This window comes from Felis catus, chromosome D1, assembly GCF_018350175.1.
Source record: "Felis catus isolate Fca126 chromosome D1, F.catus_Fca126_mat1.0, whole genome shotgun sequence".
In the NCBI taxonomy this organism is placed as follows: domain Eukaryota; kingdom Metazoa; phylum Chordata; class Mammalia; order Carnivora; family Felidae; genus Felis; species Felis catus.
The window spans coordinates 21,764,577-21,777,133 of NC_058377.1; the positions used below are offsets into that span (position 1 = coordinate 21,764,577).

Below are 12,557 nucleotides of genomic sequence, written 5' to 3' on the forward strand. Positions count from 1 at the left end.
GAGAGAGGACCCGAGAGCAGAGCGGCTGTTTCGACGCTGGTCAGCGGGCGCCCCAAGGCCCCAGAGTCCCCACCCAGACCCCACCCCTGCCCTGCGCCAGCCTGTGCCCCAGCCAAGGACCCCCAACATCAGCATGGACTGCTGCACCGTAAGTTAGAGGGCCGGGGGGACCGGCACTCTGCCTGATCTGGGGCAAGGGGTCCCCAAGAACCCCCCCCCCCCAGAGGGAGAGTAAGGGATGGAAGTGCATTTGAGGGTGCAGAAGACCCAAGAGCCATAGGGGTGCCTGCTGAGACGTGGGTGGTGGGTGGTGGAAGGCACTCGCCTGACTTGGAGCCCGAGGAAAAATGCTCCCCAACTCGCGGGGGCGTCTGGGCGCCCAGCCGCCAGGCAGCCTAGGTTGGACAGGGAACCCGGCAGGGCTCTGCAGCAAGGAAGCTGCAGGTTAGACGAGAAGAGGAACTTCCTCCAGAGAGGCGCTGTAAACTGTAGCGAAGCTGCGGCGACTCCTTTCGGTATCCTTTCCCCCTGGCTTTTGCCCTCGCCCCGTTCCCCATCCCACTGCCACCGCCGTGGGTGGGCAGACGGGATGATCTCCATGACCCTCGTGCACTGTACAGAGCAGGATGGGACAGTCGTTCATATCGGTTAGCTCAGCAATGATGATGGGCAGCAGAGAGCCTAGTCAGTTGGTTCTGGGGAGGGGTTGGCCCGTCCCCCAACGCCTTCTAGCCCTGGAAGGGGGCTGGGTGAAATGACCGCGAGAGAGCCCTGCTGGCGAGGGAAGGAAGTGTCTGCAATTTGTCAGCGCCCACGGAGACCTGGATGCGGCAAGTGCCTAATGCCAAAGTAGGTTGCTGTTAAGGTGACTTGGGTATGAAGGCGCCCGGCACAGGACCTGGCTCCCTGCACACTAGAGGAATACAGTGATCATGCGTATATAAAATGTGTTTTTTTTTTATTTTTAATTATTATTTATTTTTAGCCCCTATCTATGGAGAAAGACCACTCCAAAGCCCTTGCCTTCTCTGTCATTCAGTCAACCCGGGTAATGATAAGGTTATGACTTTGCCTGCCCCCCACCCTCCACACTACGGCTTACAAAAGAAAAAAAAAAGTGACGTTTGGAAGGAAAGAATAGCCCAGTTTATAAGAGGTGAGACGTCGTACCAAGAGGCAGAAAGAACTTAGGGACAAATTGTTGTGATGGTTATTATGATTTAATAATATCAGTAATATTTGTCACTTTGTGAATGTTTGCCATGTGCCTGACTTTATATTTAATCATCCCAACAACCCTGTGAGGCCCTGTCCTAGATCGGCAGAGCTAAAGGACTGAGCAGGAGGCAGCCCGATTGTCAAACTGTGCAGAGGGCAAGAAAAGGGAGAAGAGGTGACAGGGGCAGAGGGCTGGGACAGGGCTGGAACTGGGCACCTTCCTACCTCATCTCCATTATGTGGAGGTGGACTCCTAGCTGGAAGGGAGCTGGGACATGGAGAGAACAGAGTGCATCTGGGGTCTAGAGGCAGGGCCCTCTTTTTTTTTTTTTTTTTTTTTTTTTTAAGTAAGCTCTATGCCCAAGTGAGGCTTGAATTCACAACCCCCTCAAGATCAAGAATCGCATGTTCTACCCACTGAGCCAGCCAGGCACCCCAAGGCAGGAAGGACTCTCTTCATCTTTCATTCTGGGGCTCTCCTTGCTGACCATCTGACCTGGTGTTTGGGAAACACTTAATCCTGCCTTATTTCCTTCTTACCCCTTGGTAAGGAGGCTCAGACAGAAATGAGAAGAAAACCTGCCTCTTTTTTTAAGAGGCAGTGCTGTCGATTCAAATGCACCAGTTGCTGATTTACATAGTCACATATATGTGCCTTTCCTACATTCACTTAATATGAAAAGGCAAAGACATTTTTTTGGATCCCACTCCTTTCTTTCGCTTGGTCTAGTTGAACTTAGAGGTCTAGCTGAACTCATAGAAATAATTACCTGTCCTGAGGCAGTCATTAACAGCCAGGCTTCTGAATCCCATCACAATTTGTTAGCTCTGCTGGCCTCTGCTAAGTTACAAAATGTCTCTGAGGCTGTTTTTTGACCTCTGAAATGGGGATTCAGTGAGGTAATGTGTGCGAAGCACTTAGCACCGGGCCTGGCATACAATAAGCATTAGGAAGGGATAATTCTTAAAGCTTTTAGGATTTGGGACCTAAAGAATTTATTCATCTAGGCTAAATTCCATTTGTGGCTGAAGAAACTGAGACCCTCAGGGGTGAAGGGATATGCTCACTTGGGACCAGAAGCCTTGGCCCCTGTTTTGGCCACTAGTGCACTTTCCACCTCCAGTTCCTACAGAGCTCTCAGGCACACATCATCAGATCTTGGCTTTAGAAGGCACCAGCCCAGGAACCATGACGCTTCCCAGATTCCTTTTACTCTCTCTAGCAGTTCTGCCCTGAGAATTCAGCTGGAGTGAGAGGAGGCTGATTGGGGGAGGAACAGTGTGTTGGGTGGCTTTTCCTCTTGTTCCAGGTTTCCATTCTGTATCCAGCTGGGGTGGGTAGAGACAGCAGGTTGGCCTTAACATGACTGGGGGAAGGTACTCCTTCCTCCACAGCTACTGGCCAAAGAGAGGTGGGTCAGGAATGGGTTTATGTTGTTGTTGTTGTTGTTGTTGTTGTTGTTGTGATCATTGTCCTCTGTTGAGGAGACACTTCACTGTTCCCTAAGGATATCCCAAGAGAGGCCTGAGCGCTAAGAATCAAGGAACCCAAAAGAGTTGTTTCTGATGACAGGTGGAGACTAAGATGTCAGAGAGAGAGCGCTAGACCTGCAGAAGACAAAAAGAGTGTCAGTCCCCTCCACAACCACACTGGCTTCTGGATAACTCCTTTTAACTGCATTTAAATCAATCGTGGGCATCTTGAGCACAAATTGCAAAACTCTGAAACCCAGGAAATGACAACAGCATTGTGAAGCATGATGAGCGGAAGCCATTTTTAAAATAGTAATAGTCCTTAGGGGAGAGGAAAAAAAGGACAATTCTTAGAAGCCAGAGGGCCAAAGCAAAAGCAAAATCCCTTTTTAACTCCATAGTAACTATCTGCATCCCAACCCACATTCATGCTGTAATGTTAACCAACAAAGGGGCACAGGGACGGAGGCCCTCTCCATTCCAGAGCCTTACCTCTAAAATCAATGCCATCTATTCCCTAACCCTTTCCACTGTCAGATAGGGCAGGTTATGGGAGACAGAAACCTGAGGCGTAGGGGTGGATGTGATTATTATAGGCAGAACCATATGAAATTGTTTTTATATGACCACTTTCAGCCTACAGAAACAACTATTTCACATAAACTTATTAATTAAAAGAATCATAGTAATAGATACTATACATTGAGTGACTAGATTGTGCCAGAAACTTTATGTGTATCATGGGGTTTATTGTTCCTCACAACCCACAGAGGTAGATGTTATATCCTGATTTCAGATGAAGGAGCTGATATAAGACATTAGATAACTTGTCCCAAACCACACAGGTAGCAAGTGGTAGAGCTCGGGTCATTTTCTTGATGGCCTCTGCTGATTTTTACGGAATAGGGGTTAAAAATATACTCTGGACTCTGACATACAAGGGTCTAAATCATAGATACCATCTAAATCATAGTAACCATCTGTATCACCTCATGTAAGGTTTATAAACACTTAAGTCATCTGTTTTAGTAGGGGCAAACTAGGATAACAATAAAAGGTGCGTCATAGCTTTGCCAGGACTAAATAAAATAATGTCTGTAAAACACTGTGTTACTGTGCCTGGAACAAGGGAAGTGCTTAATGGGTAGCTATTGTCATAATTCCTCTCTTCTGGAGCACACAAGGCTAAGGGCTACTTGCTCCTACTCATCTTTCCTTTGCCTTTTTCTGGAGTGAAGCCTTCTCAGCTTCTTCCAGACCATCTCCTCTCTTCTGTGTTTGAGTGCCCCCTGGGGAACTTTAGAAAAGGAAGAGTCCATGGCAAAGCAGTCTCTGGGCCTCTAGCCCTAGGGAGAAGGAGGCTGACTCCAGGGGCTAGCCCCACTCTCACCCTAATTCCAGCACTGAGTCCTGGTGTGATTTTACTCAGGGAAGGGACCAGCCTGATTCTTCTACACCCTGTCCAAGGGAATCCTGGACTCCTGCAAGGAGCCTTTCTGAGCCGGAGGCACCCTCTGAGGACAAGGGGAGGGGCAGTCACGTCCAACAGTCCCTCTCATTGTTTATTTTGCTCCTCCCAGCCCACCAGCCATCAGTTCTGCAGCTCCTCAGCCCTGCTGATGGTGAAGGACCCTTCCCTCAGGGCTATCTGGCTGTCTTGTACCCCGTCCCACCGTGCACGTCTCTTTCCCGAGTTGGGAATAGGGCCGTGGCCACCTGACCCCCTGACCCTTCCTTTTTGCTTGCCGTTCCCTAGGAGGGACACACACACACACACACACACACACACGCACAGCCCTTCCTCAGCCCTTCTCGACGCACCCGCAGCTCCCCTCTCTGCGCTTCCCACTCGTGCGTCTCCCTCGTCTCAGCCCCGCAAGGCTCTACTCCTACCCTATCCTCGCGCGGGGTCTCGGCCCAGTCACCCCACAAGTACCCCCTGCCCCGCCCCGCCCCCAGGAGAGCGCGTGCTCCAAGCCGGACGACGACATTCTAGACATCCCGCTGGACGATCCTGGCGCCAACGCGGCCGCTGCCAAAATCCAGGCGAGTTTCCGGGGCCACATGGCAAGGAAGAAGATAAAGAGCGGAGAGCGCGGCCGGAAGGGCCCGGGCCACGGGGGAACGGGCGGAGCTGGGGGCGCCCGGGGAGGCGCGGGCGGCGGCCCCAGCGGAGACTAGGCCAGGTGAGGCGGGCGGGGCGCGGCGGGCCGCAGGGTTCCCCTTTCCCAAGCCCGGGACCTGCTGCGAGCGGCCCCGCTCCCCACCCCCCACCCCGGGAAAGAGTGCGGACTCAGGGCGTGCAGCGGGTGGAGAGGTGGAGAGGGAGCTAAGGGTGGGGGACTTACCCCCGGGACGTGAGGTGGGTGGCTGGGAGGACGCTGAAGGTGCTGCGGGCTCCGAGAGCTCACCTGTTCCTCTCTCTCCTCCCTCCCTCTTGCCCCGCCCTGGACCGAAGAACTGAGCATTTTCAAAGGTAATGAATACGACTCGGAAACGGGTGGGAGGCCTGAGTGGGAGAAAAGGACCCAATCGTCCACCCTTCCTTCTGCCCGCCCTCACCCCCTCCCAGCCTGAGGGTTTCCTGATCCATCTGGACGCCTGAGGCTGCGACAGGGACACACCTGGACCTATACAGAACCGCAGCCACCCCCATTTGGCTGCACAAACCCGGCCTGAGGCTATAAACACACTGAGGCGCACGCACGCACTGGCCGCGGGCTTATTTCAGCTCAGTGACTCGGGTTGGGGGTTCTGGGTGACTGGGGTCCCCTGGCCCTTCCCGCCCTTTTGTCCTGGTTCGGGAAGGGAGAAGGAAAAAGGAGAGGAAGCACCGGGGAGGGCAGGTGCTCAGACCTTCTCTGTCCTCAGTTGCCAGGAGAGACGGATGGCGCGTCCCCTTCGCAGTGATGAGACTTCCCTGCCGTGTTTGTGATCCTCTCCTTTCCACCAACCTGCCAGCTTCAGGAGCCCTCCCTGCGTCCCCAGAGACTCCCACTCCCAGGCAGGCTCCATCGAGGAGTCGCTAAGTCTGTGCCCTTTTAGTTAGTCCTCCAGTCTAGAATGGTCCCCATTCGCCCTTTCTTCCCACCCTAGCCCCAAACCCTGCGCTCCCACATCTTCCTTCTTTTGCTTCTCGCCCACCTCCGCAAGCACCCCGCATGCAGCTCTGCCTCCGCAGTCTCTGCGCACTTCCCTGCGCGCACTGCGGGGGGCGCCCTAAGCGTCGCCCAAGTATACTCACTTAAAAAAAAAAAAAAACAACAGTCCTTTCGTTCTGTGCGCAGCTGAAGGGGGCGCTCTGCGTCTCTGTGCTGTTCGCGCCCCAGCCTAGCCCCAGAATTTTGGCTCTGGGGCGAGGAGAGAGGGGAAGAGGGTTTTCATGGTGCCGGATGCCTCTTGCTCTGATCGTAAGGGAAGTACCTATTTCGCACCTATAACCCCACGCCTGCCTGTAATCTGCTTCCCCTCCCCACCCCCCCAGCGCACCCCGAGAGCCGCCTCTCCAGCTCTCACCTTGTTTATGCAAACGCCGAGCGCCTGGGAGGCTCGGTAGGAGGAGTCTGCCGCGGCCCCGCCCCCGCCCCTGCTAGCCCTGCCCCCGCCGGGCTCCTGGGGTTGTGGCCCGAAGGATTTTTATCTCCGTGTGTGCATGTGACCGTGCTGGGTTGGAATGTGAACAATAAAGAGGAATGTCCAAGTATTCAGAGGGTGCCAGAGGGGAGGGAGTTTGGGTGCACAAGGCCACCACCTGAAGCTTGGGCAAATTTCACTTGATCAAACCAAAAAGTGGAGGTGAGCAAAGGGGAAGAGGACCTCTGTTAAAACCTACTCCCTTGGAGCCAAACTTCCCACCTACAGCATCACCTCTAGGACTCCCAGCCCATCCCGTCTTCTACTGGTGAAAAGGAATTTGCTATGCCGGCAGAAAGAAGAGGGAGACCATATGACACCCAAAGGCTTTAATTCTTGATATTCCCCTTCAAGGACAGGGGGAGAAATCAGACAACCATAGGGAGCTTGGACTTGGTGGTCGTCACACTGCTGGAAGAGGGGGGTCTCTGCAGGAGCCCTTTGCTAGAATCTGGTCTCACAGAAGTTTGCTCAGAAATCCCAGGAGCAATGGCATCCTCCCTGGTAGATATAAGCAAATTTTTAGTGAAGGCTGGCGGCATCCCTCAGAGGTCTCCGCCCCCATCCCATCCTCTAACCTGAGGACTTCGCATGTTTACTGTGCATGAGAATCATCTGTGGAATTTTGGCTGAAATGAAGATTCCAGGTCCATCACCCTCACCCCCCCAGATTCTGCTTCAGGAGGGATAGGAAGCAGCCTGAATCTGAATGTTTAACAAGCTCCTGGTATGTTCTGTCCAGGTAATCTGAGGACCACACTCTGAGAACTAGCGCTCTGATCCCTATTCAGGACCCAAAGGTTGACAAGCTAAAGCGGTTGACACAGGCAGCTTTTGCCTCTCCTTTCCTTACTACCCCCACCCAGAAAAACTGAACTCAGCTGAGGGCTCAGGGCAAATCCAACTCCTGGCATCCACATCCTGTAGATATGTATGAAAAGGCCTCAAAAACTGAAAATTCTATGAAGTATGAGGAGGTTGAGGGAAGCCATGAACCAAGTCCCCCACCCTGCACACTGCTCACACACAAATGCACTTGCTGTACTGCCCCCCCCACACACCAAATCCCAGAGCTGAACAGCACTCCTTACCCCCAAACACCCCTAAAGATGTCAGAGTTTGAGGGCTGGAGTCACCCACTCATAACCTAAGCCCTTTTCTCCCTTTCTGTACCCTCCCCCAGCCCTCCAGCTCACCGAATGTCACTGCCCCCATATGTCTCCTTGGGCCTCTTCCTCCTGTCTTTCTGGAACCTTATCAGGCAGAATGCAGCAACTGACAACAACAGCACGCCCAGGAGCACCCCAATCAGAGCCCCAGCCACTCGGCCTTTGGATGGGTCTAAGGAGACACAGGAAGCTCAGAGCAGCAGACCTTCCTTTGCCCCTCCCCAGATAGTTCCATGCAGCCTCTCCAACCCAGGCCTGCCAGCTGGGCCTCTGCCCAGTGTCCCCTACCAGTCACAGAGAGGGTCAGCTCACAGGATGCACTGCCCATCTGGTTGGTGGCCACACAGCGGTAGGTGCCCGAATAGGTCAGGGAGAGATTGGTGAGAATGAGTTGGCCAGACACCTCATCTAGAGGGTAAGGAGGAAGCCTTCCATCATTCATTTGAATCACAGTGAGCACCTACTAAGATGAAAGCAAATTTCACTACCTCCTTACAACAATCCTGTCAAGAAGGGGCTAACCTCATTTATTAAAAGTGGGGAAGCCGGCTCAGAGAAGGAAAGTAACTGTCTAAGGTGACCCAGAAAGTGCCAAAGCCACTGCCACTTCTGTGTTCTTTCCACTCTACACAGCTGCCTTTTCAGAGGATGGGGAGAAGGCAAGGAATTGGGTAGGGATGCTTACTACCTGATGTCAGGTTCCTGGTTGGGGGGGGGGGGAAGTCTTGATTGTTAGAAACTGTAGCCTCTGGGGTGACTCAGCTCACCCAAATGTCTTCCTAAGCTTTTTACTTTCCCTTTAGAAGCCAGAGCATACACCAGATGATCTGGAAGGTTCTCTGGATCCATAAAGGAGTTGGCTGGGGCTGGGGCTGGAGCAAGCATGAGGAGGCTGAGAAGCCAAGGCTCTTACCCAATTATATGTTTCCTCCAAAGAAACTGACTGTGATTCAAGCCAGTCCATGCTACTCTGCCTCAGTTTCCTCTCTAGGAAGTTTGGCAATGATTCATGACCCTTAAGAAATCCCCCAAAGTGGGACTCTTATGCCCCCTGCCTTCCACTCTCTTCTAAGATATCAGGAATACGTTTCAGTTAAAAAATGCTCCCAGGAACGTAGAGCCACAGATTGCAGGAAGATAGACAGGAGGGAGCAATACAGGACACCAAGAAAGATGCAGGGAAAGGTATGGCAATTTGTCCCATACCCACAGGCATGGAATTGATAGTGTGGGTATATGGAGTCTAGAGACAGATTTGCCCCAGTCTTGAGTCCTCTCTTCCCAGATGTTCTGGGCCCTTACCTTGCACCATGCTGCCAAGAGAAGGTGTAGGGGAAGATCCAAGGCGTACCCAGTTGTACACTGGCTTGGGGGCTCCCTGGGAAGAACTGCATTTCAGTGCAGCAGAGCCCCCCACAGAGGTCTGACCACTTTTACTGCACAAGGGACTACTGGGAGGCACTGCAAAAATCACAGAAAGTACCTTAGCAATCTTTTAGCCTCACTCCCATTAAATGCTAGAATTCCTGCTCCAATACTCCTACCAAATAGTAGTCCACTTCTGTTCACATTCCACTGCATCCCCAGGAAATGATTCCCACTATTGGAAGTTCTGATTGTTAGAAAATTCTTCCTCATACTGAGCCAAAATCTGTGTTGATATAACATCCACCCATTTGGTCCTAACTTCTGCCCTCCAGGCCCGCAAAGAGAAATGAAAAATCTCTCCTCCACAAGACAACCCTTCAGATATTTGAATGCTGTTGTTATACACCTCCTAAGCCTTCACTTTTCCATCTAGACATCCCCAGCCTCTTTAATAGTTTCTGTTTGCTCATCCATGAGCAGGCTCTAGGTTGGAGTAAGACGGAAACTCTGAGCACAAAGCTGCTGCTTTGTGAGAGGGGCCCTTGTTCCTTTAGTGGCCACTCTCCTTCTCTGCCACTCACCTAAGGAGAGAAAAAACCTGGGCTACAAATGAGACATTCTTTCAAAGATAGAGTTGTTGGGACCATGACTCAGATCCCTATGTTTGGGAAGGGCTTTCTCTCTCATGAATCTTTTTTTTCTAGGGGCCAAGGGAGGAGTCATTCTTCAAGGAGGGTAGGCCAGGAGTAGGACCATCTAGATTAGAAGACTTTGGGAAGGAGGCATTTTCCTTTGGGGTCCCCAGTGCAGTTGTATGCTTGGGCTGGAAATCGAGATATGGGGTAGGGAAGGGGGGCGGTAGAGAGAAGATTTAGCAGATTTAGCAGGGCCACTGCAATCTTTTGTGGTACATGGGTGTCTGGTAGGTCCCCAGCCGGCCTTACCCAGCACAGTAAGGTTGATTAGCCCCAACCCATTTGTGTAGAAATCTGGTGGGTTATAAACTTGGCAGAGGTAGGTTCCAGTATCCGAGGGGTGGACATCAGTCAGTTTCAGGGTGGCTACCCCTCCTGTGGGGGGGTTCTGAAGCAGGCTGGCCCTCTTTGCCTGAGAACCAGTTGGATACAGATGGCCATTGGTGAAGTACAGGATCTGGGGAGAAGCAAAAGACACACATGTGTGCCTTTTTCTGCCTGGTGTCAACTCTACAGTCCTTTCTCCAAAACAAAGAGGCCCCTCCTTTAGGGGCACCTGGGTGGCTCAGTCAGTTGAGCTTCTGACTCTCCATCTCGGTTCAGGTCATGATCTTGAGGTTGGTGGGATTGAGTCCCCCATCCGGCTCTGTGCTGACAGCCTGAAACCTGCTTGGGATTGTTTCTCTCCCTCTCTCTCCCCACCTCTCAAAATAAATAAATACACTTAAAAAAAAAAAAAAGAGGCCCTTCCTTTATATCAGACAGGGAAACTGATGCTCTGGAGTCAGAACCAGCAAGGTCTATCTGTCCCCAAATACCATCCCTTCCTAGGTGCTACTTGAGCTAGATTTATTGCTTTCAGCTAAGCATGGCTCTTGATGGGGAGAGAGGGTTGGGGAATTAATGCAAATATTCCTGGAAGGGGCATCATTTGATCCTACTAACAGTCTCCAGAGCTTAGCCTCAATGGGTTTATTAACGGTAACTGGGACTGCGCTAGAATAGGGGAGTTGCACGTCGGAGCTAGGAGAGAGGAGGCTGGATACACAGAGCCATATACGGGATACAGGGTCGTGCAGGCTGTGGTCCTAAGAAGATCTAGAAAGAGTCCACTCATGTTTTCCTCGGAGCTCACTGATCCCCAAACGCACCCTCTCTGACCCCGCTCCCTCATCCTGGGTGGGCCCTCTGTACCAGCCCCTCCCAGCCAACCCCACCAAGAGGCAGGAGGGCCGCCCCGCTCGAGCGCAATTGCTCTCAACTCACGGGATGGGACGCAGAGAGGGGCTTCCCCGGCGGCACAAAGCTCCACTCCAGGGCGAAGCTGTCTCCCACCGACGTGCTGTAGCTGCAGGTCAGCTCGGCGGTCTTGCCCACGGGGGTGCTCAGGGGCTCGGCGGGCACCTTCACCTCCACGGCTACCCCGGGGTCTGGGGGACGCAGAAGGAGGCCGGCGGGAGGAGCGCTCGACGGCGCCAGGCCCGGGGTTGGGGTGGGGCGGAGGCCCGGCGCCAAATCCCGGCGGTCTGAGGGTCCCGCCCCACCTTCGGCTCCCGAGGCCGAGGCCGAGGGCTCCCTCCCTCCTGCGGAGCTCACCTACCTCCCCGCAACCCATCCCTTCTCGAAACCTGAGGTTTCCGGGAGGGAGGAGCACACACCCCAGCCGGTTTTTTTGTGGGTAAAAGGACTGAGACTGGGTCAGGTACGCGGGTGTGTTTGCCAGAGAAAGGAAAACAATGGTCGGGTGGTGGTTAGACCCTCCCGGGGAGACCCAACTTGCCTGCCCGCCTGCGCTTGCGCGCCTGTGGCCCTCGCCCACCAGGCCTCCGACGCCCTCTCCCGGCCTCGCCCCCGCCATCCCGAGCCCCCTCCTCCCAGCCCGACCCGCAGAACTGAGCAGGCCCCAGGAGCCTGGAGGTCAGGCCTCGCCCCACCACCCCCCCCCCACCCCAGCTCTGACCGCGGTCCCTCCCAGCCGCCTCCTCACCCAGGCAAGCGGAGCCCAGCAGGGCCCCACAGAGCAACAGCCCAGAAAGCTGGGCCATGGCCGAGTCCTGCCGTCCAGCCGTCTATGGGTTGGTCTGGGCGTCTGGGTCTGGTGGGGAGGGAAGGCAGCACCCACAGGGCAGCCTCCTCGAGCTGGGCAGGAGCGAGACTGGCTATCTCAGAGCAAACAAGGGGAGAGGCCTGCGCCCTCAGGTAAAGAAATGCTCCTCCCTCCTCTAGGCCCAATACTGGAATCATTCTAGCCCTGCTCCCTTTTTCTGTCCTCTTTCCCCCCAACTAATGAAGCTGTCAGGCTCTGGGACAAGGGCTGGGCTTGGGTGGGCACCCAAGGGGAAGGGGTCGGAACTGGAGCTCTCTGTAGGCAAATGGTCACCCTGGAAGAAGAGGGGGGCATTCTGATAACAAACGACATCACCACTTTGGGGCCTCACCCCAAGCATGAGACCTGGGCAGAACAGAAGACCCTTTCTGATCCCTTCAGAGATGACTATTCCTTCCAAGCCCTTCTTCTTTTCTCTGAGATCCCTTCTTTGGCACCTGTATCACCACTTGGCTGTGAGGTAGAAGTCTCCGTGGAAACTAGAGCCACATCCCCACTCCCAGAGCCACTCCATTTCAGGGGCAAAGAAGTCTTGGAGGAGAGACCCCACTCTTGATAGGAAAGGGTGTGGCAGAATTGGGGCACCTGCCTGTACCATGTCCAGCTTTCCCCCACTACCAGGGGGTCACTGTTGGCTGGGCAAGGAGATGTGTTTGTTAAGGACTCAGTGGTCTGGGAGAAAGAGGCATAAGTCAGGTGCCTCTTAAGGCACCTGAGGCATAAGTCAGGTGCCCTTAAGAAGAAGCTGGAGATTAAGAGCACCACACCCCAAGCCTTGGGAACTCAAGCCCTAGCAGACAGGGCACCAAATTTCATCCCCTTACCCCCCAGAGTGGATTAGGATCTTCCCAGCCTCAGGCTTCTGGGGCCTTCCCCCGGCCACCTGATAGCAAA

The 12,557-nt window shown here is 53.7% G+C and overlaps 2 protein-coding genes across 2 annotated transcripts; one reads left to right on the top strand and one right to left on the bottom strand.

Annotated features, from left to right (window-relative positions):
* Window positions 1–4: 4 nt before the first annotated feature.
* NRGN (neurogranin) lies at window positions 5–6,394 on the top strand. Its single transcript, XM_003992528.5, has 4 exons — window positions 5–148; window positions 4,651–4,877; window positions 5,150–5,167; window positions 5,563–6,394. The coding sequence occupies exons 1-2, from the start codon at window positions 134–136 to the stop codon at window positions 4,870–4,872; spliced, it is 237 nt and encodes a 78-aa protein (XP_003992577.1). The 5' UTR covers window positions 5–133; the 3' UTR covers window positions 4,873–4,877; window positions 5,150–5,167; window positions 5,563–6,394.
* Window positions 6,395–6,638: 244 nt separating this feature from the next.
* On the bottom strand, window positions 6,639–12,485 carry VSIG2 (V-set and immunoglobulin domain containing 2). The gene is made up of 7 exons (XM_003992529.5): window positions 11,544–12,485; window positions 10,823–10,986; window positions 9,806–10,013; window positions 8,796–8,954; window positions 7,782–7,901; window positions 7,521–7,665; window positions 6,639–6,825 (listed from the first exon to the last, which is right to left on the bottom strand). Exons 1-7 carry the CDS (start codon window positions 11,599–11,601, stop codon window positions 6,693–6,695), a joined length of 987 nt encoding a protein of 328 aa, XP_003992578.2. The 5' UTR covers window positions 11,602–12,485; the 3' UTR covers window positions 6,639–6,692.
* Between the last annotated feature and the right edge of the window lie 72 nt (window positions 12,486–12,557).